The sequence below is a fragment of the Strigops habroptila genome, chromosome 6 (assembly GCF_004027225.2).
Source record: "Strigops habroptila isolate Jane chromosome 6, bStrHab1.2.pri, whole genome shotgun sequence".
NCBI classification, from domain to species: domain Eukaryota; kingdom Metazoa; phylum Chordata; class Aves; order Psittaciformes; family Psittacidae; genus Strigops; species Strigops habroptila.
In genome coordinates, this window is record NC_044282.2 from 14,113,375 (window position 1) to 14,139,596 (window position 26,222).

The 26,222-nt window shown below is 41.2% G+C and overlaps 1 protein-coding gene across 4 annotated transcripts in view; it reads left to right on the forward strand.

Moving 5' to 3' along the window:
* FYN (FYN proto-oncogene, Src family tyrosine kinase) overlaps positions 1–26,222 on the forward strand; it is a 141,660-nt gene that overhangs the window by 89,931 nt on the left and 25,507 nt on the right. For 2 of the 4 annotated variants that reach the window (XM_030489454.1, XM_030489455.1), the window contains 6 exons: positions 9,714–9,971; positions 10,567–10,663; positions 14,743–14,841; positions 15,943–16,046; positions 20,685–20,834; positions 24,076–24,240. In XM_030489454.1, the coding sequence (XP_030345314.1) occupies positions 9,725–9,971; positions 10,567–10,663; positions 14,743–14,841; positions 15,943–16,046; positions 20,685–20,834; positions 24,076–24,240 (862 nt within the window). In that variant the 5' untranslated portion in view covers positions 9,714–9,724. Of the gene's footprint in view, positions 1–9,713; positions 9,972–10,566; positions 10,664–14,742; positions 14,842–15,942; positions 16,047–20,684; positions 20,835–24,075; positions 24,241–24,706; positions 24,863–26,222 lie in introns of all 4 variants that reach the window. The other 2 variants (XM_030489457.1, XM_030489456.1) reach the window with 2 other exon arrangements.

The following is a 26,222-nucleotide window of genomic DNA, read 5'->3' on the forward strand; positions in this document are numbered from 1 at the left end:
GCGGGTTGACCTCAGCCAGCAGCTAAGGCCCCACCCAGTCACTGGCTCACTGCCCCCTGGCAGGATGGAGGAGAGAATTGGAAGGGCAAAAGCAAGAGAACTCGTGGGTTGACATAAAAGCAGTTTAATAAGTGAAGGAAATAAAAAGAAAAGAAGTGATGCAAAGGCACCCACTCACCACCTCCCACCGTCAGACCGATGCTCAGTCAGTCTTAGAGCAATGGCTATTTTCAAAGAATTCAGCTTTTACTGCTGAGCACGACATCATACAGTATGGAATACCCCTTTGTTCGGCTGGGGTCCGCTGACCCAGCTGTGTCCCCTCCCAACCTCTTGCCCACCCCAAACCTCCTCACTGCGGGGACAGAGTGAGAAACAAAGAAGGTCTTGATGCTGTGCAAGCGCTGCTCAGCAATAGCTAAAACACGAGTGTGTTATCAACACTGGTTTGGTCACGAACACAGTAGTGTTCAAGCTGCTGAACAAACTTAACCCCATCAGACCCAATACACTTACCTAAGTTGTTGTACAGAAGCAAGCTGCCATACACTGAAACCACAGTGGCAACAGCTGGGTTTAAGAAAACAGGTCTCACTAGTAGCACCTTTTTTTGTGTGTGTAAGTGTAGGCAGAGTTTTCGTGCCTTCCCGTTACTGATATAGTCAGTACCTTCAGCACTCCGGTTGCTCACTGGCCTTTGTCACCATGTGGTTGACAACTTGCCTTGGGTCTGTACCGTAAGCAAACATCTTTGCCGTTGCAGCTGAAGCCAGCTGCGGTGATGGTGAGAAGACTGGGGATTTCTTCATGAGCTGGCCACAGGCACATTTTTGCTCCTATTTAGGAAGGAGAGTATTTTTTCCCCAATGTAACTGGACAAATAAGGACTTTAAATAACATTTCCAAAATATTAGTAGTAGCAAGCTAGGTGAAATGAGAACCCCTTTGGGAGGGAACGGCTTCTGGAATGGTCTCAAACTAAATAATCTGATTTGAGACTCAGCTTGCTCCCATTTCCTTGCTGCAACATCCTCTGAGTTCTTCAGTCACAAAACAGAAATCAGACAAATCAGACAAGTCAGAGAAGAGGTTAGTTTCATTTGTGCATGAGCAAAGAAGGGTGGGAAGAGAGCAATGGAGTTTTATGAGAGAAAATCTCTCTGTATGCCTCTTACATATTCCAGAGAGGCAAACAGGCAAAACTTCAATATCGCTCCCTTTGCCCTCTTTCTTCCCTGTCCATACTGATTCACATTTTGTATTCTGCTCCATGCCAATCCCATACTGAGGATCAGATGAACATGCATTAATCCTGGATAGATTCTAAAAATAAGGATTGAAAGAAAAAAAATCAGAACAGTGTGAATCGACCTGCAATCATCTTTCTGTTTTCTTAATGGGAGAAAAGAAAGAGGAAATCAGTGGAGACACTGTTTCACTTCTCCTCTTTCCAAGACAAAATGATTCTGGCATTTGCAGCAGTTGTTCTCTTGATAGAGATTTTTTAATTTATATACTTAAAAGGCACTTTTTAAAATTTAGGCACATTAGCTCAAAATGCTTATGCAGACCATCCACCCACTCCACTCTGCGCATGAATAGAGCTACCACAAGCAGCCTGATGAAGGAAGAAAGTAGCTTGAAATCACGCTATTGAATTTACATGTTGTTCTCGTGTGTTACTGAGAACTAAGGATAGACCCATCCTTTCGGCGGGGTTTAACGGTAGAGTAAGCAGTGTGTTTACTGTGTGTAGCTGCTGCCTTTAGCTCTTAATTTCAAAGCTTCCATTAACTCATTTTAAGCACAAAAGAAAAAAAAAAAGAAATAAAGAAATCCTAAGTGCAGTTTCGAGTCTGACTTTCTTCTTGGTTTATGAATGTAAAACCTGCAGGCTTTACTTCTCAAGTTAGCTTCTTTCCTCTAAATTACAAGTGAAGTTTCGATGTTGGTGGGGAAAAAAAACCTCTCAGAACTGATCTTCCTGTGCTGCATTTTTCTAGGGCATCTTTTTTTTTAAGTAATAAAAGCCCTGAGACAGTACAAGGCATAACTCAGCTGCTGTTAGTTTAAGAGAACACAGGGTGAGACTTTGTTTTAATCACTTCCTATGTTTTGTTCTGGTTTGGTTTTGCTGAAAGGGATGTATCACAGAGAGTGAAAAACAATTCAGTGTTTTATTGAAAAAGATGAGGCCATGACATTCACAGACTTGGCTGGCAAAGAAGCTGCAGAAAACCATGAAGGTGGTGACGTGTGCTATTGTGGGCAGTTTGGAGCATTTGTCTCCTCTTCTTGCATCGGGTTGCATTGGGGAGCTTTTGATTATGGCTACTCAAACAGCCACATTGTGCTAATGCATCTTCTTGTGGCCTTGCCAGGTGACCTCCCCACCAGAACAGCTACCAGCCAGTCCCACCACCACAACTGTAGCTCAAACAAGCACCACACATGGACACAGTTATTGTCCCTCCTGCCCAGTTGGAACACTGGCTTACTTTTTCCTCCCTCGCTTGTAATAAATAGGTTGTACAGATATATAGATAATAAATAGATTGTCTAGATTTTGATAAATTTCTTGCCACAGAGGGACCATATCCCACCAGGAGGATGATGGATCTATTTGTCAAGACATTCACTGCTCTTTCTTCCAGGCATTCAGTGGCCACCTGTCCTGCCCCATGGACAGCTGTGCTCGCAACCTGTGACAGAAGCTAAGTGTCTGGCTGTAGTTCAATGAAATCCTTCAGCACGCACCTTCCTTTCACTGGTCCTGGCCTCCAAGGCTGGCTGAAGTTAAATGGGCAAGAAGAAGCCCAAATCTTCATCTTTCATAATTAACTTTTAGTTCAGGTCCCAGAGGGGAAAAGGAGGGAAGGCAACCATAATGCTATACTTTGCAGACATGTGTTACAACTTAAACATTGTCTGTAGTGTTAGGAAGATGTCATTTCCAGGCCTGCATCCTCAGTCAGTAAGTGGGGAGGAACAGCAGGGCAAAATATGGCACTTCAAAGCGCCTTGCAGGGTCTGCTCTTCTCATGGCAGCAGGAGCTGCTCCTTTTCTCACATCCCTTTTGCCACCATTGTAGAAGACTTCCAAAGTAACTTTATGCAGACAAGAAACAATAGTAAGAAAGAGCACTCATTGCTGTAAAAGGCATTTGCTTTGAGCCAGACCAGTATGGCAGCAGGAGCTCTTCTAAGACTGTTCTTCCTACTCCCCCGGCCATGGATGTCCATTGACACTGGGCAGTGGCCTGATTTTCAACTGCTGCAGACAAACAGGCAATTAAAGTGCTGAATTTTTCTGCTCAGCCCACTAAAGCAGAATCCATGAGTGAAGTGTTAAAGGACTCTCTTAAAAAAATAAAAAAATGCAGCTCAGACATTTTTCAGTTCTGTTTTTCTCATGAAAATGCTGTTTCAGTGTAGTCATTGGTCCTGATGCATACTTGACTTGAAGTTTTGCCTTGGTGTTTCTGGCTTTTTGTTCAGGAATACCACATTGTGTATGTGATATTTTCTGCATATCTGTAATAGTCACAGGACATCAAGTGGTAGTACTGTATCTTCTCTGATCTATATTTTTTAATGCAGTATGACAGTTGTGGTGCACATGTAGATTTGCAGGCATTCTACACAAATCTCCAGTCTCCAGCCTCTTTTAAGGCTGAACCAGATCTATCACACTGCAGTAAAATTCTATTCTTTCAAGACTGGGCCATTAGTATAAAAATTATATGTATATATATATAGTAAACCACAGCCCACAGGCCTGAGAAATAATGAATAACACCCAAGAGTTAAAATTATTTTCAAGTATTTATTGCATGTTTCTGACCTGCTTTATAATTCCTACAAATTGTGGAATCACTGGTCAAGCTGGAGTGAAGGCAGACCTCTAAAAGGTCCCAGAGTTAATAGACAAAAATAGTGCAACAATTGTTGCTATTTTATTTCATCTGTTTAATTTGAGTTGGCTTGAAACTGACACAGAATTAATTCTGGAAATCCGAAATGCTCCCATCAGCATAGTTATAAGTCAAAGAGAGGTCAGCAAGCAGACAGCATGAGAATTACTGACCTATATAGAATAGTTTTAAGTGCCCAACTTGGAATGCCTTCCTAATGATATGTAATAGCCAAAGTGGGTGAGCAAGGCTTTTCTGAAAATTGGGGGGTTTAATGCATCTCAGGCTTGTGTTTGAAAATACGTATTCCACCAGTTTCTCTCTAGGGGGCTACTAATGGTGTCATGGAAAGTAAGACATTACAACTTCAGGGTAAATTTCGGTATTGATTGTTCCCCCTATCCAGCCTGCAGGAGGCATTCCACAGGAAAATAATGTCTCTTTTTAAAATTCTTGCAGTTCTTCCTCTTCTTTTCTGTCCTTCTTGCGTCTTCACAGAAACTCAAGACTGTGATACTTTGAATATTAAATCCTACTGTAGCTCATGAAATTTGGCTTATTTGATGTCACAGGCTGATACTTCTGAGGTGCTTTCAGCAAAACATAAAACACGAAGAAGATATCCCTTAGAGAATGTATTTTTCGCAGCCATGTGGGATGCAACCCTTGGTTTGATTAACAGGCATGTTCACCACAGAGACTGAAGAAAAGCCAAGGATTTTGTTCTTCTGACTTCCTTTTAACATAACTGTTTCTTAACTCAGTTCTCCTGCTGCTGCTTTCCAGACAGTTGACAGTTACCAGTCATCCAGCCTTTCCCTTTCACGTCTTTCGCTGAAAGAATTTCTCCTAAAATTATGCCATCAAGTTTAATTCCAGAGAAAACAAAGAGGAAAGAGAATGCGCCCTGCTGGGTCTGAACCTGCTCCACATCTCTTCAGCAGGTTGGAGCTCTTTCCCATGGTTGTCTCCTTTCCTATGCAGGGGGTTGGAGGAGAGAGGCCATTGCATGGATAGGAGGGTGCAGAATAGACAGGTGCTTCCCTGCATCTTCCTGTACCCCTCTCTCAGACGTCTTAAGAACGCACTTTCTCCTGCAACACTCAAAAAAGCAGGTTCTGAAGAGGTACCATAATTCAGAGTTTCAGCTGCAAGTTGTGAGCTCTTATGGAAAAATTTCTGATACCCTGAAGGAGTGAATTTAAACCAGTCTTCCTCCCATCCATTTTTTCCTGATGGCTTACAACTGCAGAAGCTAGATAAAGCAAAGACTTGTCAATACCTTTTGCTTTTCAAATACCACGTGTTGGAGCTTTTACTTTTAAAATAGAAGAATGAAAAATTGACTTTTCCTGGTACTCCTGGGCTTTTGTAGGCTTTGATTAGCTAACAGAGGACTGCTTTTGTTTCTGTTAATGGAGTGGATGTCTGGCTTTGGTGGGTGTTTTAGTCTTGGCTTCCATTTTGTATAGAGAACCAACAGAAAAACTGAAGAAGGGCAATTTACAATAATAATAACAGTGTTAATAACATCTGCTTAGCCTTCATGTTTCCTAACTGAAAGTAATTAAGGTGTTACAACTATATAAATAATTAAGAATGATACAATTAATTTTATATCTTTTTTGGATTATGTTTCCACCATGGGGGAGGAAACTACTATTCTGGTTAGGCTGATGTTGGATTGCTTGCAATGTAAATGTTGGAGTCCAAGAAATACAACAAGGACAAGAAATGAGACTAATAACTTAATAGTTATTTTCATTTATCTCTAAGGAAGTCTCAAAAAACCATGTAAATGTTTTACGTTTTCATGAAAACACGTTTTATATTGCCCATAAAAACACAACTTTAAAATAAACTTGCTTGCGTTAGAAATGTTCATTTTCATTAGGCTCGTTACATACCTTTTAACAATACCAGTGTCAAATTATGACAATGCTGCAGGACCATAGCTCACACATTTGAGAAAATCTGCCCTTCGTAATGGAAATGGAATTAAAATGGTATTCCTTTACTGTAAGTTGTGCAGCATGTTGGATGAACAGCATTGTGTGCTCATCTCTGGAGAGTTTAGAGTAAAACAGCTCCAGATTTTGTTTGGTGATCTCAGAGCTGGCTGAATAACTCCAGCCTTCCACAGCTCCGAATGCTGACATGCAGGGAGATGAGACCTTTGGATATTAAAAGCCTGCTCTGCGGTACTGAAGGAGATTAGGTTTTGGAATCTATTCACTGACACAAAGGCCAATGCTGAATGGAGGTTATGTTTATTTGTCTATGAAACCCCTGAGTTAGCTGAAATCACTTTCAGCATGTACATGCATACATGTATTCTCTCACACTTAGCCAACTCCCTGTGATGCTTTGAGCCAGGAACAGACAACTTTCAGGGACTTGGCTTGAAAAGATGAGTGCATATAACACCCTCTGTCACATTTTACAAGAGGCTACAATCAAGCAGTCTGTATACTCGAATTGTCTAGACATTGAGACAAAGGGGGAGAGGACAAGTGAAAGAAAAAGCCCTTTTTGTCAGTCATTCACTTTGCATGAAATTCTCCTTCCCTTGTGTGCTGCCTTTGCCAGAAAAAAGATAAAGGGAGCAAAAACCAAACAAAAATCAAGAAACTGAAAATTTGCTGGTTTTCTATTCATATCATTCCTAGTAGAAAGAAAATCTCAAACCATTATTTTTCTGAAACTACCAGTACATATGTATTCCATCACCTGATTTACTCTTTTTTTTTTTTCAGAATTAATACTTTGAACAATTTTGGTTTTGCAGCTGATTTATGGTTTTAACTTTTTCCTCATCAATGTGCAAATGAAGTGTGTAGAGATGTCTTGTCAGCACTTGCAAATTGGTATGTGAAACATACCCAGATTTCAATGGAGACTTTTTTCCCCTGCTCAGCTGAACATTTGTGAATGAGCAACACGAAAATCTCTTTCCTCCCACTGCTTTCCCAGATTTCATGTTTCCCATCCTTTTTTTCTTTCATTCTTTCATTTTCATTTCTACTCTTTCCCATGAAAACACATGGGGAAAAATAAGAGGAGAAAGAGAGCTGGAAGGGGAAAGGGAGGAGGCGATAGAGTTTCACAGGGAGGTAAGTTTGCAAGCCAAAAAGAAGGCTGCTGAGATTCTTCTTTAAATAGTAAAGCCTGCGTATCACTTAACTGTTTTGAGGTGAATAAGCATATGTTACAGCATTTGCATCTTTTAACCAGTCTGCTTTAATGGCTTACTCTTCCCTGTTCAGACAGTTGAAGCCTCCCTCCACCCTTTCAAGTTGTGATTTCCTTTGTGGCATCTCCCATGTAGCATTTGCTCACTGCCTGTGTTTTGCTCTTCACACACCAGAGGCACATTTTCACAGAGGCATAGCAGGGTCCAAGCAGTGAGTCCCAGACTCATGCCTCCCACCTGAAGCATCCCTGACCTCTGCCTGTGCTGACAGCAGTGAGATGAGATGTTGCACCATGGGGCCCTCGCCCTCCCTGTGGTCCTGCTTCACTCCCTGGCGTTGTTCATGGGGGTCTTTTGCTCTGAGAGGAGCCTGAAAAACCTGACCTCTGAGTTACGTCTCCAAACAGAGGGCCTCCAGAGCCAGACCATCCTGCTGTTGAAATGGGTGAAAGCAGCAGAGATATCTCTGCAAGCAATTTTTCACAGATGATATGAAGCTGGCGAGGGCACTTTTGCACCCATTGCTGTTCCTGTGGGCTCACCTGGCCTCACTGCTGGTCCCAGGAACGGACAACCCCAAGCCCCAGCATGGTACCCACACCTCCAGCACTGACCCAGCTACCAGGGTGAGCAGAGGCCAGCTGCAAACCCCTTTTCCTCTACCCAATATCACTTTATTTTTTTGAGGAACCCCAGCTCATGAAACCCACTGCAACAAGCGCAGAGTCAGGAGTCTTTGTTTCAGTTCATGTGAAGAGACTTAAACTTTTTGCTGGGGAAACCCTGCTGAATCAATGTGGTGTCTTGATGGAAATAAAGAAATGCAAAAAGGGCATCCTTAAGTTAAGCTAAGAGCAAGAGATGGTAGACCTGTGCTAACTGCAGGCAATACAGCTCAGGGAAATGCGTTAAAATGGTGCTTGTTTTTCTGAATAGGCTTGTAGAATAACTGGAAGTATCTTCAAATTGTAGAAAATACCCTTCAACAGAAGGGTTTTTTTAATTAGGCAGGTTACGTTTAGGAAGCAGGTATCCAGACTATGGACTGTTACAGACAAGCAGAAAGCTGCTGCATAATTTTTCAAGCATTAGCAGTGGAGGAATATGCTTTTTCTGAATCCCCTGAGTTTGTCAAAACCAATTTCCTGTATTGATGCTGGGGTAAGGCATAGAAAATAGCCAGCCCGGCAGCTACAGAAATATAAGGATATTTGAAAAAGGATAGGCTTTTTGTTTACCCTAAGTGGCGGATATTGGCTGAAATGTGAAAAGAAACTCGGGGGGGGGAAAGATGTGCTTCATTATATTTGCCTTTTTTTTTCCTGTTTTCTGCATTTTCTTCCTGTCTTTTTAATATATTCTGGACAGAGTATGTCCAGTAAGTCTAATTTTTTAAAGATTTTTCTACTGTCACTGCTCTTCTTGCAGCCCCAGTGTTTAGAGCATGTTGTTCATGCGCCAGGTTACATACAAGAGTCACCATACCGGCTCAGATCAAGGGTGCATCCAAACAGGTATCTGATTCCCTAGATTCATCATGCCCAGCTTCAAAAACTCAGGTTTTGTGTCTAGATTCAGCTCGAGTCAATACAAAAGAGTTCAGTAACACCAGCACATAGATAATAAGAGATCACAGATGAAAAGCAATACAAGGCAACGGGGTAATCTTGCAGGGTTGCTTCTAAGATGTGACTAATACCTTCTATCTCCCTCCACCTATAGAGAGGTAGGCACCTAAAATTAAGAGAGATTAACCCAGGCCCTGGTAATGCTCCATGAGTGTGTTGTACAAGAAGCTCAGGAATTAGAGCAACCTTTTCCAAGCCATACCCTCTCGATTTCCTCCTGTCCAGGATCCAGACTTTGAGATGCTCTGCATTTGACATGTTAATTTTTCAGAGACTTTCTCTAGTTTCTTAACTGATATATACCTTTGGCAGCTCCACCTTCTGCTACCAGCTGGTTTTACCCTTCCATTGGGTACTCCAAAAAAGGGTGCTCCCTTTTGTTTTAGTTGTGCCATCTGACAGCTCCCTCCTACTCTCCTGAGCTGTAATAACTATCAGCTCGTTTTTCTGCTTTTCTGTCTGTCACACAGAGCTCCAGCGATGAAAAAAGGTTGTATTGCCTTGTGTAGTCACTGAAGTCAGCTCTTGTGTAGTTGGCAATGTCAAACATGAACCATGAGCTAAGTGCCTCGCTCTGTGTTTTGGGGGGCAGACTTGAGCACTTCCAGCTGTGCTTTTTGGGTTAATCCTTTGCCTGCCTGTCATGCTCTCCTGGTGAAGGGTGAGTGAGATGTGTTTTGTCCTCTCACAACCTCCATGCAAGCCGTTGCCTGGCAGCACTGGGCAGAGAGCTGCCACTACTGTAAGAGCAGTCAGCACCTCCTTCCAAGGCTTTGATGGGAAACCACTGCGAGGAAGGTTTTGTGTGAGCTTTTTCCAAAGTGGTGGTGTTTATGTTCAAACAACTGTGGGGTTTTTTCAAAGTACTTAACTTTTGAGCACTGAACTTAGTTTGATCCTTGTCATACTCCTTGTGGGTCTGGGGGAGATCTGCTGAACAGCAATGTATGAACACCTGTCCTTTCCTTCCTTTCCTAGGATTTTAGATAATGGGCTGTGTGCAATGTAAGGATAAAGAAGCAACAAAACTGACTGATGAGAGGGATGGCAGTTTAACTCAAAGCTCAGGCTACCGCTATGGAACAGATCCCACTCCGCAGCACTATCCTAGCTTTGGTGTGACTTCAATCCCAAACTACAACAACTTCCATGCTACAGGAGGCCAAGGACTGACTGTGTTTGGTGGAGTCAATTCCTCCTCTCATACAGGGACACTGCGTACAAGAGGAGGAACAGGTCAGTTTCAAAGTTGTCTTTCAGTGCTCTTAGTGACTATCAAACACATAATTACAGCAGAGGCACAACTGTCTCAGCATGCTGCTTTTGGGAAGTTTTATTTCATAAAATAGTTCAAAGAACTGAAGTAGGGGCGGAGTTGGGTTTTCAGCTAACTTGCAAGTGCTAACTTGCAAGTGCTAGTTCACTTGGGGGGTGAGAAATTAGGTATACATGCCCAATTTGGCTGACTACCTGCCTCATCCCTCCACCAGGGAATAGAAAGTGTGGTCTGAGACACCTCAAGCAGTTAACAGGAAATATTTGGCCTGGTCTAACTTCTCTCTTCACACCCCCTTTGTCCACTTGGGATCCTACACTGCACATAGGTACCAAACCAAGAGTACTGGTGACTGTACAGAGTGAAGAGGTTGTGTGCTGCTAGCTGCATAAAAGCAGGAAGATTAGAATAGGCGTCAAAAAAGTAGGAGCCTTCAATTTATTTTGCTTATCAGCAACCAAAGTAGCTTATATTTGGCTTAGCCACCTCATCTCTTGATGCTCTTTTCCCTCCTTTTTTTGTGATGGAGCATAACTCACCTGTCTTCTTCTTTAGGTGTAACTCTTTTTGTGGCGCTTTATGACTATGAAGCAAGAACGGAAGATGACTTGAGTTTTCACAAAGGAGAAAAGTTTCAAATACTTAACAGCTCGTAAGTTTTATACTTGGGGATATCCTTTTTAATATTTTTAAACTTCTACTGTTGGCAGTTATATTTGTCTGCTTGTGTTATCAGTAAAATCTAATGTTGGGTATTCCAGATATGTAGGGGGTTTACTCTACACTTAATTGTCTTTACATTTAGCACACTTTTGCAAAGTGCTTTATTATTGAAAAACCAAACCTTCAACCACATGCAGCTTTACTTAAAAATAAGCATTAGATTGTGTGATTCACTGCTTAGAGTTCACAGTAAACTCACATTTAGGACTGAGGGTACTAGCTCTGTGCTTTACCAGTAGACACACAAGTTCTTCAATGTGTGTACTAACACTTTTTGCAATCTGCTTGCAAGTATCTCTACACAGAAACAAGCTAAAAACCGATTTGCAAAAGAGATGTTACCCAGGTTTGTGTGCCAAGTTTAAAAGCTTTTTTTTATTTTATTTTGAATTTTTTAAAAGCACCTTTTAAAGGGAGGTGGTAGAGTCAGAACACGCTAGGAAGTTCTGTTAAGTGAGAATGTGTCATTGTATAGTTGCATTTGATATGAAAACCACACTTCCATCCTGAAAATCATGAATTTAAAATTAATTTTATGAGCTGCCCATAGAAAAAAATCCCTTAGCAATTTAAAAATAACATCTGAAACTTACTGTGCTACTGACCTATATCTGATCATCTTGTAGTTCTTGGCTAAGAACATGAAGTTGAAGGCTCTGTGTTACGGTTCAGTATTGCTATCATGCCGAGGTAAAAATGGGTTAACAAGCAAGTATGTCACTTTCTAGAGGCTTTGTGATATTGCTTTCTTCTTTTTTTCTAACACCATGTGACAGTGAGGCAAATTCCTCCCTGGTGCGACTCCTGTTAATTTAGATAGAACAACTCCAGGGTTAGAGTTGACTCAATGTGCATAAAAGTTAAACAAAAAAATAAAAAGCAGGTAATTCTGTGGAATATTTCATGAAGCTATGAAGCGGAAGAGCTTTGATGTAGATGAAAGCACAGAAACTTCAGTTACAACTTGTAGAGGGAGAAGCAGTTTAAAAACCTCTACTTCTAAATTAGCACTTGGGAAAAAACCTATCATCCCTTTTTGTTCACATTGCCTGCTGCTTTCCTAACCTTGCACAAACTGTGCCATAACTTGAAACAAGAAGAATTTCCATGCATTATAAATTCTTTGCACATGCCAGCTGATGAAAGCAGAGGTTGCTCACCAGGGCTTGCGGAGCAATCATACTTGGGGTCAGTGGGACAGAGAGATTCCCCCACATGTGGGTGGTTGCAGTACACGCATTTTGATGCAGGTTATAAGAAAAAAAACCAACAAAACAAAACAAAAAACACACGACCATCCACTGATTTTCCTGTAGGATTATAGAAGCTCAGTTCCCATCACAGTCAGCTCTGTGTGATTATAAACATGGACCTAACCACACTCCTGGAGTATTGAAAGCCAGGCTGGGAATCTTCAGAAAGCAGCTTTTCTGGGAGAATGCTTCCCCTCTTCACTTATACCAGAAATGATATGAAAGAAGCCCATTTTTTTAAGAGTCTGCCAATGCTGCTTGCAATCAGAAAGCACATATGTGCACAAAGCTAGTTTCTCTGGAATTTTTGGACTGGTTTGGATTTTTTTTTTTTTGGTTGTCAACAAACAATATTTGATCTGTGCTATAGATTAAAAGGTCAGGACAGCGACACTTGAAGTGGCATGCAAAGTGCATCCCTGTGATTTGAGGTCAGGAATGATACCAAGGGCAGTCTAGGGGAAAGAGGTACCTGCAGGGTTGGTTCAGGGCAGAGCTTGACCTCAGGTCTCAGAAACACTTGGCCATCCCCAGCATCCCCACCGCCACTTCTCCGCACCCTGGCTCACCCCATTGACTAGCCTCCTCCTACCAGCTGGGAGTGTAAAATCAAGAGCTGTGAAAAAAGTCTGCATTCCTCCTCCTTCCTGGCAGTGCTTTGAGAGATTTAAGCTTCTCTGTCAAAGCAGAAGGGGTTGTTCCTGATGTTGTGATCATCTACGGGACTGCTTTTTCCCTCCCTAGATATGATAATACCTCCATCTAGTGGACTCTCCGTACAGTAAGGAGAACAAATATAGTGGTACAATTTGGCAGCCACAGTATGGCATAATCTCTCAGAAGTATTCTACGGCAACATACAGGGGAACACTTGAGCCTGTAAAACTAGGGACCCAAACAAACAGGGCCATTTGCCTGGCACACTGAAGCACACAAGATTTATTAAAAGAGTCAGCTGCCAGCCTCCAGAAAAGCTACTTGTTTTTCACTCTTTTTGAATGGGTGAAATGTCTCCTTTTTGACTAATCACAGATGTTTTCTAGTTGTTTTCCATAGAGTTCATACTCCTTCAGACTATTAAAGAAAGTGAAGTTGAAAATTTAAAGTAAAAGCTCACCTTGACACAACCTTTCCTGCCAGTAATAGCTTAGACGATGTGTTTTCTGTAACTGCTTGCTTACAGAAGAGGCTGAATTCTCTGGACACATTTGACAATATTGTTTTATACAGTGAACAAAACTCTGTATTACAGAGGGGGAACTGAGGAAGAGTTTCTAAGCAGTCCAGAAACAGAAAATAAGATGTTTATTAGTATCAGTAGGAGTTAAACATCAGTGAATCTAGTACTGAGAATTAAATACAAATTACTAAATCCCAAATCATTGCACTCTGTAAAAAAATAAACTTCTCCTAAAGCTGCACATTCTACAGCAATGCACATTGTCTAAAGGGCAATACCATGTCCCACTGTGTGCACCAGTGTACAACAAAAATTGATGCTAAGCTTGTAGAACACTGCCATAAGATGGTCCTGCGTGGGCCTCCTCATGTTTAAATGTTGTAGGGGAATGTTGTTTGTATTTGAAAATATAGCTAAGTCCTTTGCTACTTCTCATACCTCCTCTAGGCAGCCAGGAGAGGGAATCTAGACAATGAAATGTCATCCTGAAGGGCCATCTAAAACTCAATGTTCATAGATGGCTTTTTGATGCCTTTGGGTGGCAGGTTCATTATCCCCATAGTTTAAAATTAGCAGAGGATGTGGCAGTGTGTCGTGGTTTAACTCCAGCCAGCAACTAAGCCCCATACAGCTGCTCACTTGCTCTCCCCCAAGTGTAATGGGGTAGAGAATCAGAAGAATAAAAATGAGAAAGCTTGTGGGTTGAGATAATGACACTTTAAGAGGTAAAGCAAAAACTGCACACAAGCAAAGTGAAACAAGGAATTCATTCACCACTTCCCATGGTCAAGTGGGTGTTCAGCCATCTCCAGGGCTCCACGCAGGAGGACTCCATCACGCGTAATGGTTACTTAGAAAGACAAGTGCCATCACTCTGAACATTGTCCCTTTCTTTTTCTTCCCCCAGCTTTATATGTTGAGCATGACACCATATGATATGGAAAATCCCTTTGGTCAGTTGGGGTCAGGTCTCCCAGCTGTGTCCCCTCTCAACTCCTTGTGCACCCCCAGCCTACTCGCTGGTGGGGTGGTGTGAGGAGCAGAAAAGGCTTTAACTCTGTGTAAGCACTGCTCAGCAGTAACAAAAACATCCTTGTGTTACCAGCATTGTTTCCAGAATAAATCCAAAACACAGCCTCATACTAGCTACTATGAAGAAAATTAACTCTATCCCAGCCAAAACCAGCACACAGTGTTCAGTCTGGTAGCTTTTCTGTAAGCTCTCTCAAGGGTCTGTATTAGAGTAATTGCTATGGAAACGGTTTTCAGTATTCTAGTTTAAATCCAGCCCTCATCAAACTTGGTTTTGCTGTTTGTTATGCCTGTTTATGCCATTATGCTATGTTGGGAAGGCTACATTACTAATCACCACTGAAATAATAATAGGTGTAAAGAAATATGTATGTTATTTGGGTTTAGAGGGAAACAGCTCTGTCAGAAGCACGTCATTGATAAAGTGATGAGTGGCTGTGGCTTCTTACACTACACAGCTGCGGGTGCTGTTAACAAAGTCAGATCATTGTCTTTACAGCTGTGTTTCACTCTCACTTCTCCTCTTCACCTCTGTTTCTGCAGGGAAGGAGACTGGTGGGAGGCCCGGTCCTTGACAACAGGCGAAACTGGTTACATTCCCAGCAATTATGTGGCTCCAGTCGATTCCATCCAAGCAGAGGAGTATGTTTTCTTTTTATTATAAAGAGCCATTAGTGTTGTATTTAAAGGAGGTTTGAGGAGTTGGGTTTGATTGATTACAGCAATTTTTCAAATGACTTACATTATTTTTATTTCAATTCTTAACTGCACTGATAAATAATTAGGTAATTAGTAACAAAAGCAGCACAATCTCAGTGCTTTTTCAATGTCAAAACAAAGGAAGACAACCTAAAGGAACATAGGTCTGCTTTCTTTCTTTAAGTGTCTTCTAATTTCAAGCTTTAAGCGAAAGGTGCCTTGCTTTTCCTGAACCAACTTGTAAAAATATTTGGAGTCAATTAGTGTGCAAACTGTCTATTATAGAAGTGATGTTGTTTCACCAAATACCTACCAATAGGCAGGATGCCTACAATGCATTCAGCATAAAGAAGACATACCTACGTGAAAAATGGGGCACTGTGTGTATCCATATTATTTTCAGTATAAAAGATACAATGGAGGCGCTTATGTAGCTGAGCAGGTACTACCGTAGTCTGTACTTCAGGTTGCACTTGATTGGCTGTGAAACCAACCAACCAACCAAAAAAATTGCTGCAGGAAGGAAAAAGGTACCAAAACTCTGAAAGCCTTATACAACCACACTAAAGTGGTTGCATCTGGTCCTTCTACTGAGGTTTTGTAGCAGTGCTGCAACAAAGAAATTGAATACTAATGCATCAATATGTAACTCTAATATGTAGTTTATAGCAACATCTGTTAAAATACTGCTCTTTGGCAGCAACCCATTTTTCTGCCCTTTTCCTTGTCCATCCCTTCCCGCCAAGTCTTGCTTTCTGTCTATTGAAGTCTGGCCTTTGTCGTAAGACACCAGACGAGCATTCTCAGCCTCTGCTGGTTATAGGCTTAATGCACAGTGCTACTGCACAATGTATACAACATCTAATACACAGTTTGTCACATTAGCTTCCCACCACAAAAAAAAAGAGACACAGTATGACAAAAATGGTTGAATATACTTGAGTAAACATAGTCTCTGCAAATAATCCTCCATGTCTGAGCTCTGTAACACTACCTAGTAATTCTGTGTAGCATTTGTCTTACTATTTCTGATGTTTCCCTAAGGTGGTACTTTGGTAAACTTGGCCGAAAAGATGCCGAGAGGCAGCTGTTGTCATTTGGAAACCCCAGAGGTACCTTCCTGATCCGGGAAAGTGAAACTACCAAAGGTAGGCTGGCCAAAGCTATTCTGACTACGAATGAGAATATATATGAGAAAAATTGTGCTAAGTTTGTGAAATACTGTTTTCACTGGTATGAAGGTAGAGAGAAGTGCCATCTTGCATACGTGTGTGCTAGGGAATTAAACGTCTGGACATCCCAGGTTTGAAGAGCGAGTGTTTAAAACAGAGAACCCAAGTGCAACTGGTGTCATGCTCAAGTCATGCACAGGCAAGATGCTCTGCTCTGCTGTCACACTCTGAATGAATATTGCACTGTCTCTCTCTATGTGTTTGTTGAGGTATTGCTATTGCAATGGAATTGGGTGGAGACTGGCCCCGCAGGACACCAGCTATGGGGCTTCAGGAGACAGGGTGTCTGTATTTGGGTCCAGGCACAGCCAGCTGGCTTACTGTGAACAGATGCTGGGAATCTCCAGTCTAGTTTGGTGACAATTACTTCTGAATATGCAGAATATTTGAATCTTCTTGCCTGGAAGATGCAAGATAAGAGTCTGGGGGGAAGGAGTTACTGGTTATTATTTTAGGAAGATTAGGAGATTTTTTGGCCTTTCCCCTTTGAAATGCTGGATCCCTGCGGGGGGGGGGGGGGGGGTGTGGAATAAAAAAAGGGTAGTTATTTTTAAATTCATAGATTAACAGTGAGGAGACTTGAAAATATTTCTAATTAATATATTCATACAGTATTCAACTGTATCCATTCTGTTGAAGTCAAGTGGAAGGATGCCATATCCTCCTTCCTTCTAAAAATCATTGGAGGAGTTCCAGTTTTCTTGGTGGGTGTTATCTTTGCTTTTACTTCTGTTCATGAGGCCTGTCAACATCTTCTTCAAAGTATGAAAAGATCTCTCTAATTCATACAACTATTGAGGAGAAAACCACAACTAAGTAAAAACAAACCTGGCCATTTCTCAATTAACCAGCAATCCAAAACTGGCTGTGGGAAACATAAGTCACTAGAATGAATTCCATGTAAGTTCTGAAGTCTAATGATGGTTCATGTAATTAAAGCACTGACTTGTCAGTGCTTTGATCAGAGCACATGCTGTCAGCTAGAGTTAGCGTGCAAAGTGGTTGGAGTCATGGCTCATAAAGGGGTTTAAAGAAGAGAAGCACTACTTTCCACTCCTCTCTACCTGACCTAACTTCAGTGCTGCATTCTGTCATCTACAATTGTAAGTAAGTTTTACATTTTTGACTCTACAGTTGCTGGATTCTTTCTTCACTGCCCTTAACTCTGAAGACTGTTTCTGATGCAAAATCTGAATAGACATGCTGTTGTTTCAGACAGATAATTTCCCATCTTGTCACCACACAGCCTCCCCATAAGTTATGTAGCAGAGAGGCATTCTTACCAGGAGCGGGACAGGCCCTAACTTGCTTTTTTTCTGCAAATAGCCTCCACGTGTTTGTTTTCACCAACAGTTGTTGTGATGTGTGCAAGGAACAAGATTTCATTCCACTCTGTGCCGACAAGTTTAAAAACTCACTCATATGGGCATCCATGGATCTTAATACCAAACACAGCGCTGTTTCTCTAAACCACATTATCAGTTTAGTCTGTTTTCACCATTTCTTATACACTGATAGGGGATATGTTTTGCAGGGCTGTTTACTTAGCTAAGTCAGGGCTTTTTTTTCTAGAGCTTCTTGTGAGACACAAAAAGCGTTGGGGAAATGGAGTAATCCGTCATGGATGGACTTATTGCGGCAAGCTTAATTTCTCTGCATTTCAACTTAAGGCTTTATACATCTTCAGGCTAAGTTAGCATCAAAGCCATTGGAAAAAAAACAAGCATGCATGGTTTTTGTCAAAAATGCCTATTTCCCTTCTGATCCTTGTGGTGTTTCAATATGTTGTTAGAAGAAAACAGAGGGAGCTTGTTGTTCATAAGAAAGAAAAAAGTCAGCTGGGAGGGCTCGAATGGTGCATTCTCCCATAAGTCTCCTCAAAATGCCTTACCCCAGCTAGTCATCTTGGGCTTGAGGCAGGAATTGTTTTGTGACCTAGAATTGTCCATTCTGTTTTAAATAATAACAATAATAAAATTACTCAAGATCATGTTAAAAGTATCATTGTGGATGACTTCAGCATGAATTTAACCTCCCTTGATCATGGATGCCTTCACTTCTTACTTCCAAAATAAATCATATAGACCTGGCTTTTCATTTTTTCAATGCCTGACTACCCAGGTACTTCATCAGCTCTTGTCTGTATAATCCTTCACCTGGTTTCAATCTCCACCCTCCAAGGCTGTCTGGTTTTAGTTTTGTTAGGTTTTTAAAAATTCAGTAGTATAATATATTGCAATGTCTTATTTTTACCCAATTTTTATTACGTATATCTCTTATGTTTGAATTAATCATCAGATAATAATTAATAGTATAAATAACCAACAGCCTAAATAAACAAATAATGAAATCCATCTTGGTTCTTGCTTTTTGTCCAGATTTGAACTAAAGCTCCAGTTCTGCAACTTGATCTGAGGTCAGCGGGGGTCCACAGAGGGCCACCCACATGGCTCTGATTGCAGACCTGGAGCTGCAGATTGTTTACATTTTCCTAAAGAATCTAAAATAGTGACCAGATAGGCAGGGAGTGTGACTAAAGAAAATACAGCTGCTGCCAGTGCATCAACTCACAAAAGCGGAGGTGGAGAACACTGCCTGGAAAGCTTTGAAAGCAGGCTGGCAGTGTACGACCCAGAATGATGGTATAAACCATGCGCAAGATGTGCTCACAAACCCCCCAGAAGCTTTGAACCGCTAGCTGAGATGTACATACTCAGTGGGAGATCCTCGTCAGAAAAATATCCCAAACAAACAGTGTTTTTCTACACTTAGAAATAAAAACCTTGTCACTCCTCTCAGGGTGTCTCCCACTCGCACAAACCAGAATCATCTGTGTGAGTGCTGGCTCTTTTCCTCCTATTTAGAGGACAAACAACAGGGAATTTAATCCTTGGAGTCAGGGTGGAGACATTTTGTTCGCTGGAACTCTCTTGGTGGCGAGCCACCCGCCTGTGTGACCTGTTGCAGGTTAATGTGGTCAGGAAAACTTTTCCCGGGGACACATCCAGGAAAGACATCTTACACCAGGAATCTCAACCACCTAACTGTGGGAGGTTCTTTAAACCATTTCACTTAGCTGGAGGTGGTTCTGGAGGATCTGAACATGCCAAGTGTGTTGAAAAGTATCCTGACTTGGGATAAGCAGCAGCTGCTGCTGTTACCTGTCAGACCTGTAAAAAATCACCCCACCTTCCAGTTTGTACAGAACTGTCTGCCGGTGGTGTTCCTTTCCGGCCCTTAGCTGACACAATTACCAGCGAAAGCAGCCCAGGCTGCAGAAGGACTTTCCTGACATCTCTGCAGTTCAGCAGAGATCAGCTGCCAATTATGTCCAGGGTTTTTTTTCCTTTTAATGCCTGAATTGACTTTGAGTAAACATAATATTTGTCTGAGTCATAACTGAAGACTTTTCTTCTCCATTGCCTTTGAAATGGCCACACTTTTACACAGAAACTCCATTATGGTGTAAAACGTGGCTTTGCTTTCGGCACTGTAGAGAACCAATGTGTGGGTGTCACTGTACGCAGAACAGGACTGTGCTTCAAATTAAGACACCTGAATGAGCAGGTCCCCATGTAGGTGGCCAGCCTCCCTTTACAGTAAGCAGGAAGCTGGGATTTGGTTCAACTGCCCACAACTACAGACACCTAGTCCTGAAATCTGCATTACACCAACGATATCTACAGTGCCATAACACTCATGGAAGCTGGGCTACTACTCAGCTGCCCTAATAGCACCAGAAGCTATTAGGGCATCTAAATCAAGCACTTAGCCCACCTCCAGACAGCTGCTGCTACACCTAAAACTACCCCACAAGTGAGGTTCCTTTACCTGGCCATGAGGATCCAGAGCTATTTGAAATGCCCGCAGGGTATCTACGTGGATTGGATAAATGCGACAGCCTGTGGGAAAACTGCCAAGCAGGATGTCCTGAGGCATATTCCATGGCACTCAACCATGTGTTTGGGCATCTGAATCCCACCAGTAACCTCTAAAGCTCCATCATGGATTTGGAAAATGAAACATGTAGTTCTTGCAGGTCTCCTGGTGCACACAGTCTTGGTGTAATACCACCTTCCAAAGATTGGGACATACAAAGTATGCTAATTTGGTTGTTTAATGTTTATAAAGAAGTTTCAGGTCCATCTGCCTAACAACACTACACATATATAAAGTCATTATGTCCCATGCTTCCAATGAAAATCTTGATATTTACCACCCACTGGCATTTACCTGAAGTATAGTATTTGCAGGGTAACCTGACACTTAGAACAGGAAAAGTCAATTCAACAACCTGAAGGAGTAAATGTTGAAATGTCACTTTTCATTTACACAGAAGTCCTGATTTCTTTCTAGAAAAGTGTGAAAGGAACGTGGTGTGAACATAATAAGTTTTCTGCAGTACTTAGTTTCTGTGATACTGTGTTAGATTCACTTGTTCTTTTTCAAAGTACAAGCAATTTCTCTTTCACTTTGTAACAACCGACCAGCAAACCCAAACCTTTGTGTCTAAAAGCTACTTACAATGTTTTACTTCTCTTTTGTTTGGAACAGGTGCCTATTCCCTGTCTATTCGAGACTGGGATGATATGAAAGGAGATCATGTCAAACATTATAAGATTCGTAAACTTGACAATGGTGGATATTATATCACAACTCGGGCACAATTTGAAACTCTTCAGCAGCTGGTTCAGCATTATTCAGGTAATTTTTCAGATAATACATGGCACTATGAAGTATTTTAAAACAAAAGTGTTTGCTGCTGAGGTGATGTATGTGTAGGATGCCCTAAAGAGCCATTTGAGTTATGACTCTTGCTTGTTGTAATGCATCTTCCATTATCCCTTTCCCATTACAGTTATAAATGGCTTTGAGTGCCGTTCACAGTGTAGAGGGGCAGAGCTTTTAAAAGGTAGCACTCTATGAGGTAAGGGTTTTGCCTGCTCTCCCTTTTTTAAGCAAACAGAATTACTGAATCTTATTTGCACATCTAAAAGCATGAATTCCCTGTGCATAAGTGAGTGCATACTATTCCTGTATTTCCCTATTCCTATATATTTTCCTAATAAAGTAAATAGGGAGCTGCATTGTGAAATTCAGTCACCTAAAGCAGTGACCAAAAGGTTTGCCTATATTATCTGACTCAAATTTTCCCACTGGATTTGTGTTCAATGTGCAAAGTGTTAACATTAAAAATTACAATCAGTCTAATTTAAAAAACCCATGGCAAGGTGGGTGTTTCTTTATGCACAGCATTTGTGTCCATTCTCCAAAATCTTTTTTTATTTTATTTTATTTTTTTAAGTTCCTGTGATTACAATGTGGCGTGCGCTATTCAATCCAAAAGTGCATCCTGCTGTAGAACACATACAAATTTAAAGCCCCCCCCCAAGCCAGTTACATAGGATGACTGGTTCTTAAGTAGAAGACTGCCATGCTACTCAGTATGGTCTTTTTTTTTTTTTTTTTAAGCAGAAATTTGTATTTTGAATTATTTTGCTTTTATTTTTTCCTTACTTTAGGTTTTCATAATATTAACAGGTGACCCCAAATGCTCGCTGCTCAAAGAATTGTCTTTATTTTTACTAGGGAAATCAACTTCTCTCTGGGGTGTTTTTTCTGTATTCTTTGTATTCTGTCTGCTGTATTCTTATGCTATTCATACTAGACATCTGGCTGTCTTCTCTGCCCAATTTCTGATGGGTGTATGCTGCCTGGGAGAATTTCTAGTTGTTTCTGGTGACTCTACATTAAGCTAAATAATGTATAAAAGCTCACATCTGAGAAAGATAATTTTCAACCCCATTATAGCAGCTGCTATATGTCCACTTTCAGTTTTCCATGGTCACATTATTTGGATGATGTATTTTCCACGCACAGATGCAGAAACAAATAGATCTGGAAACAGATGTTTCTGTGCAACACAGAGGCATAATCAGTAGGATCCAGATAGGGTAGTTCAGAAGGGCATGGTACAGACCCACTCCAGAGGTTTCACCTGCAGTCTCCTAGACCCCGGTGAACACAGAAGCCCTCATTCCATGCCAGCCCCAGCTGACTCTAGGCATAAAGGCTGCCTCTAACTGCCTGCTCCGCATTCAGAATTGTGGGAGGTAGATTAGCACACCACCTTGTGAGTGCCTAGATTTACTTCTAAGGACAGCTCAAAGATGCCCAAATGACTCTGTAAAGATCAACATGGTTCCTGAAGAACCACTGCTGAGACCGTAGATCAGTGCCTTCACAGCAGGACAGCTATTCTCTGCAGCCCACACTTCAGCCTTTGCCTCATAGCTGGAGGACCCCTCCAGCCCAGGCAGCTGGAAACCAGGTTACTCAGGTAGACAGTGTGCAGTTTGGTCTCATGTAAGCAGTCCTGGTTCAGGAGTTGGAAGTACAAAGTGTACCTTTGGGCAGACACAGCGCAGGTATCCCTGCACTATGCTCCCATTGCACTGCTGAGTACCTTTATTACTCGGAGTTGCCTGTTATCCCAGCCCCTTCTTACCTGGATAATGAAGTTAACTGCAGTGTCTGGACTTTCACAGATGAGATTTACAAATGAAAAATGTTATGATCCCCAGGGTGTCCTGACGTCAGACTGAAGTCTGGGAGCGACAAATCTGAATTTGAAGCACCATTACCCAATCCCTAACAAACAGCCAGCATGTCAAGCATAAGCTCTTGTGCATGCAGTCCAGGCTTAACTGGAGCACCAGCATGCCAAACTTTTTTTTTTTCTCAATTAAAGAAGGAGATCTTAAAAACCTCCAGTTTCTTTCTGCAGCTGTCCAAACTCATAAGGAAGCTTTCCAGCTACAATGCATATTTTGAGTAGCCCCTATCCTAGTACTGGAATTCTCTCGGAATGAGACATCCCAACTGGTCAGCTGATTTTACCTGTTTTGTGGGTCTTTGTTGTCTTGCTACTGGAGACACAACAAGGTCCATGTCAGAGTGTCTGTAGGGACTTGCCCAGCATCCCACAACATTTGTACTGAGGAGGTAGAGCTTGGTGTTGCAAGGAGCTTCGGTGCTTGCCCACCTTGTGATGCTGAAACAAATATTGTTCACCTACCCAGAAAGAAATCTTGCACAGAAGAATAAAGATTATGTTTAAGTCTGAAATACAATTTCAGTTCCCTGCCTTGTTCTGCTCTACTGCACTTGTTTTAAGACACAAGTTGCTGTGCAAGCTGTAGATTGTTGTCTGCTTTCTGCAGCATAGCATACTACACAACAATATGTGTGTGTATATATTTTTTTAAATATCACTGTTTTCACTCTTGCTAAAATACCTTGTGACTTTTGTCACAGTTCAGTCTTATGTAAAACTTTGCAAGAGCTAGGTATAACGAATCTGCCCCAAACAATGTAGGATGGGCTGCATATGCTAGTAAAGGTTTGGTCTAGAAAGAATGGCAAGAAGTCTTTTACAGGACACCTACAAAAACACCTTTTCACAGAGTAGAACAGAGAAAATAAATACCTAGAAAAAATAAGCAAAAAAGTTCACCAAATTTTCATTGCTGTGATCCTCAGAAAAAGTGACTTTTCTCTGTGTTTCTCTTACTCTGTACAGCAACAACCCAGTTTGGGACTTAGAAATTATTTTTAAAAAGTTATACTGCACTATAGTATGCCAGTTACTCATGAAGTTATCTTACTGCAGCATTGTGGTAAAAGGGAAATCCTGAATCCACAAGAGAAACCACTGGCAGTCACCTTCCATTTCAGGCTGTGGAAGCAGAGACTAAAATATTTCCTCTTCTGTCTCAAATGAATATGTTTCAGTGTTCGATTTCTAATCTTCCAGGATGCTTTGTGGTATGCAACTAACAACTGTTGTGAGTAGCATTGTTTTTATGCTTACTGTTTTTGTTTCATGTCACACTTTTTTTTCTTTCTTCTCCTTTGCTGTTGGCTTCACTTCTGGCTCCATCAGAGAGAGCTGCAGGTCTTTGCTGCCGCTTAGTAGTCCCCTGTCATAAAGGAATGCCAAGGCTTACTGATCTGTCTGTCAAAACCAAAGATGTCTGGGAAATTCCACGAGAATCCCTACAGTTGATCAAGAGACTGGGAAATGGGCAGTTTGGGGAAGTATGGATGGGTATGGAGCAAAATAATTATTCTAAAATAGCTCTCTGTGTGGGAATTACAAGATGGAAGGTGAAAATGTAGGACAGTGTGACCCGCAGGAGAAAAAAGAGCAAAGCTCAAGCTGTTAGGAAAAATGTCTTTGGAATCATGTCTTTGACTTTGAAATTCTTTAATCTTCAACTTTCACTGTAATTGATGGCAAAAGAAAACTGAAATTCCATGTTTTCTTGCAAGGTTTTGATTTTGACAAATTACCCCTGTCTTAATGATAAATCAAGGCTACATAGTAATCTATTAATTATACTAAGGAGCCTTTTCCTGCAAGCTAACAAAAAAGTCCTTACCTTCAGTATCCAAAAATCAGTGTTTGCAAATGAACTTAAATGCAGTACTGACAAGTCACCTTCCATCTTTCTCAATGCATGCATAATTTTGGATTATAAGTGTGTTTTTTTTATTAATTTCCTCTCCCATAGAGAAAGCTGATGGTTTGTGTTTTAACTTAACTGTGATTGCTACGAATAATACCCCACAAACTGTTGGATTGGCTAAAGATGCATGGGAAGTTGCACGTGATACATTATTTCTGGAACAGAAGCTTGGTCAGGGGTGTTTCGCTGAAGTGTGGCGTGGTAAGGCAGAGAATATATTTTGCTTTGGATGGATCTTTTAAGGCCCTCTTGGCAGAAATAAACATTTCAAGTAGAGATCTTATAGCTAAAATATCAGAATAGTAGGAAATGTTAGTCTATACCGCCTAAAACAGTCAGAGCTAAATACAGTAATCCATGGGGAAACTTCTTTTCACTTACACACACTGATATGAGAGGTTAGGGCATTCAGATCCATTAATTGCATTGGGTTTATTTGGGTGACTACACAATTGCTAGGTATTAAAATAGGAATGATGCTGAACTTGTAAGGCAGCATGGCTAACCAGAAATTAATCTGGTAAGCAGATATTTTTCTTTCCCCATGTGTTTTAGCACTGATGGGATCAGACCTTGAAAATGCTTCCATCCCTTCTCCCAGTTTAAAAATAACAGCAAGTATCAGCAAGCTTGTCAAGCTAGCTCTCCCATGCATCCACTTATTTAAGTCTGTTTTGAAATTTGTATATGCAGCAGAACCCTGTAACTCGATGCAGAGACCAGGACAATAGAGGCAAGACTTGCCTAACTCAACTGAACCCCCACTTTGAAGTCCAGAAATATTGACATTTTCCAAATCCACTGACATCGTTTTCTGTGTACTCGCCAACTTTACTTACTGCCTCCCTCTATGGGCCTCATTCTTTTAATAACTGTAAAACAATAGCAAGTTAAAATATACATAAATCTTAGTATGGCCATAGCATTGAAACACAATATAGTGGCCACTTAATGAGAGGTGGGCTCAACTTTTGTGCCAAGTAGCATTCAGTGTAGCCTCTTTAAAACAACCAATTCAAATAAAGAATCACTCCATGGCGTTTCTTCAGAAAAATTTGGTGGAGCAATTTGGCCTTCTTTTTGCTGCAGTGACACAAAAGTATGTACAACCGAAATAACCAACAGGCTCTCCTGGCTTCTTGCAGCTGTTTTCCATTGCAACACTACAGCAAGGAGCATGGCAGCAAGTCTGTGAAATTTATAGAATTTATAGACTAGAAATATACACATTTATTGAATTTCACAGAATTACAGTTGACCTGTTTCAAAGAAAGCTACCTGTGTTTACTGTTAGTATCCCCAGATAACTGCAGTTTCACCTTGTCCTCCATCTTGAATGCATGCAAGAGGTTCGAGTTGAGGTCAGCTTTGTGTGCCGTAGATCCTAAACTGATACAATAGACTAAAGGAATGAATGCAATTAAAAACGAAAAAGATCAGCTATGAGAAATGAAGTGCCAAGTACCAAATATCTGTCAGAAATGCGGAAATTATTATTGCAATTATGACATTATGTTTCTTAATGTATAATATAAATATGTTAACAGCTCTGAAACGTTAC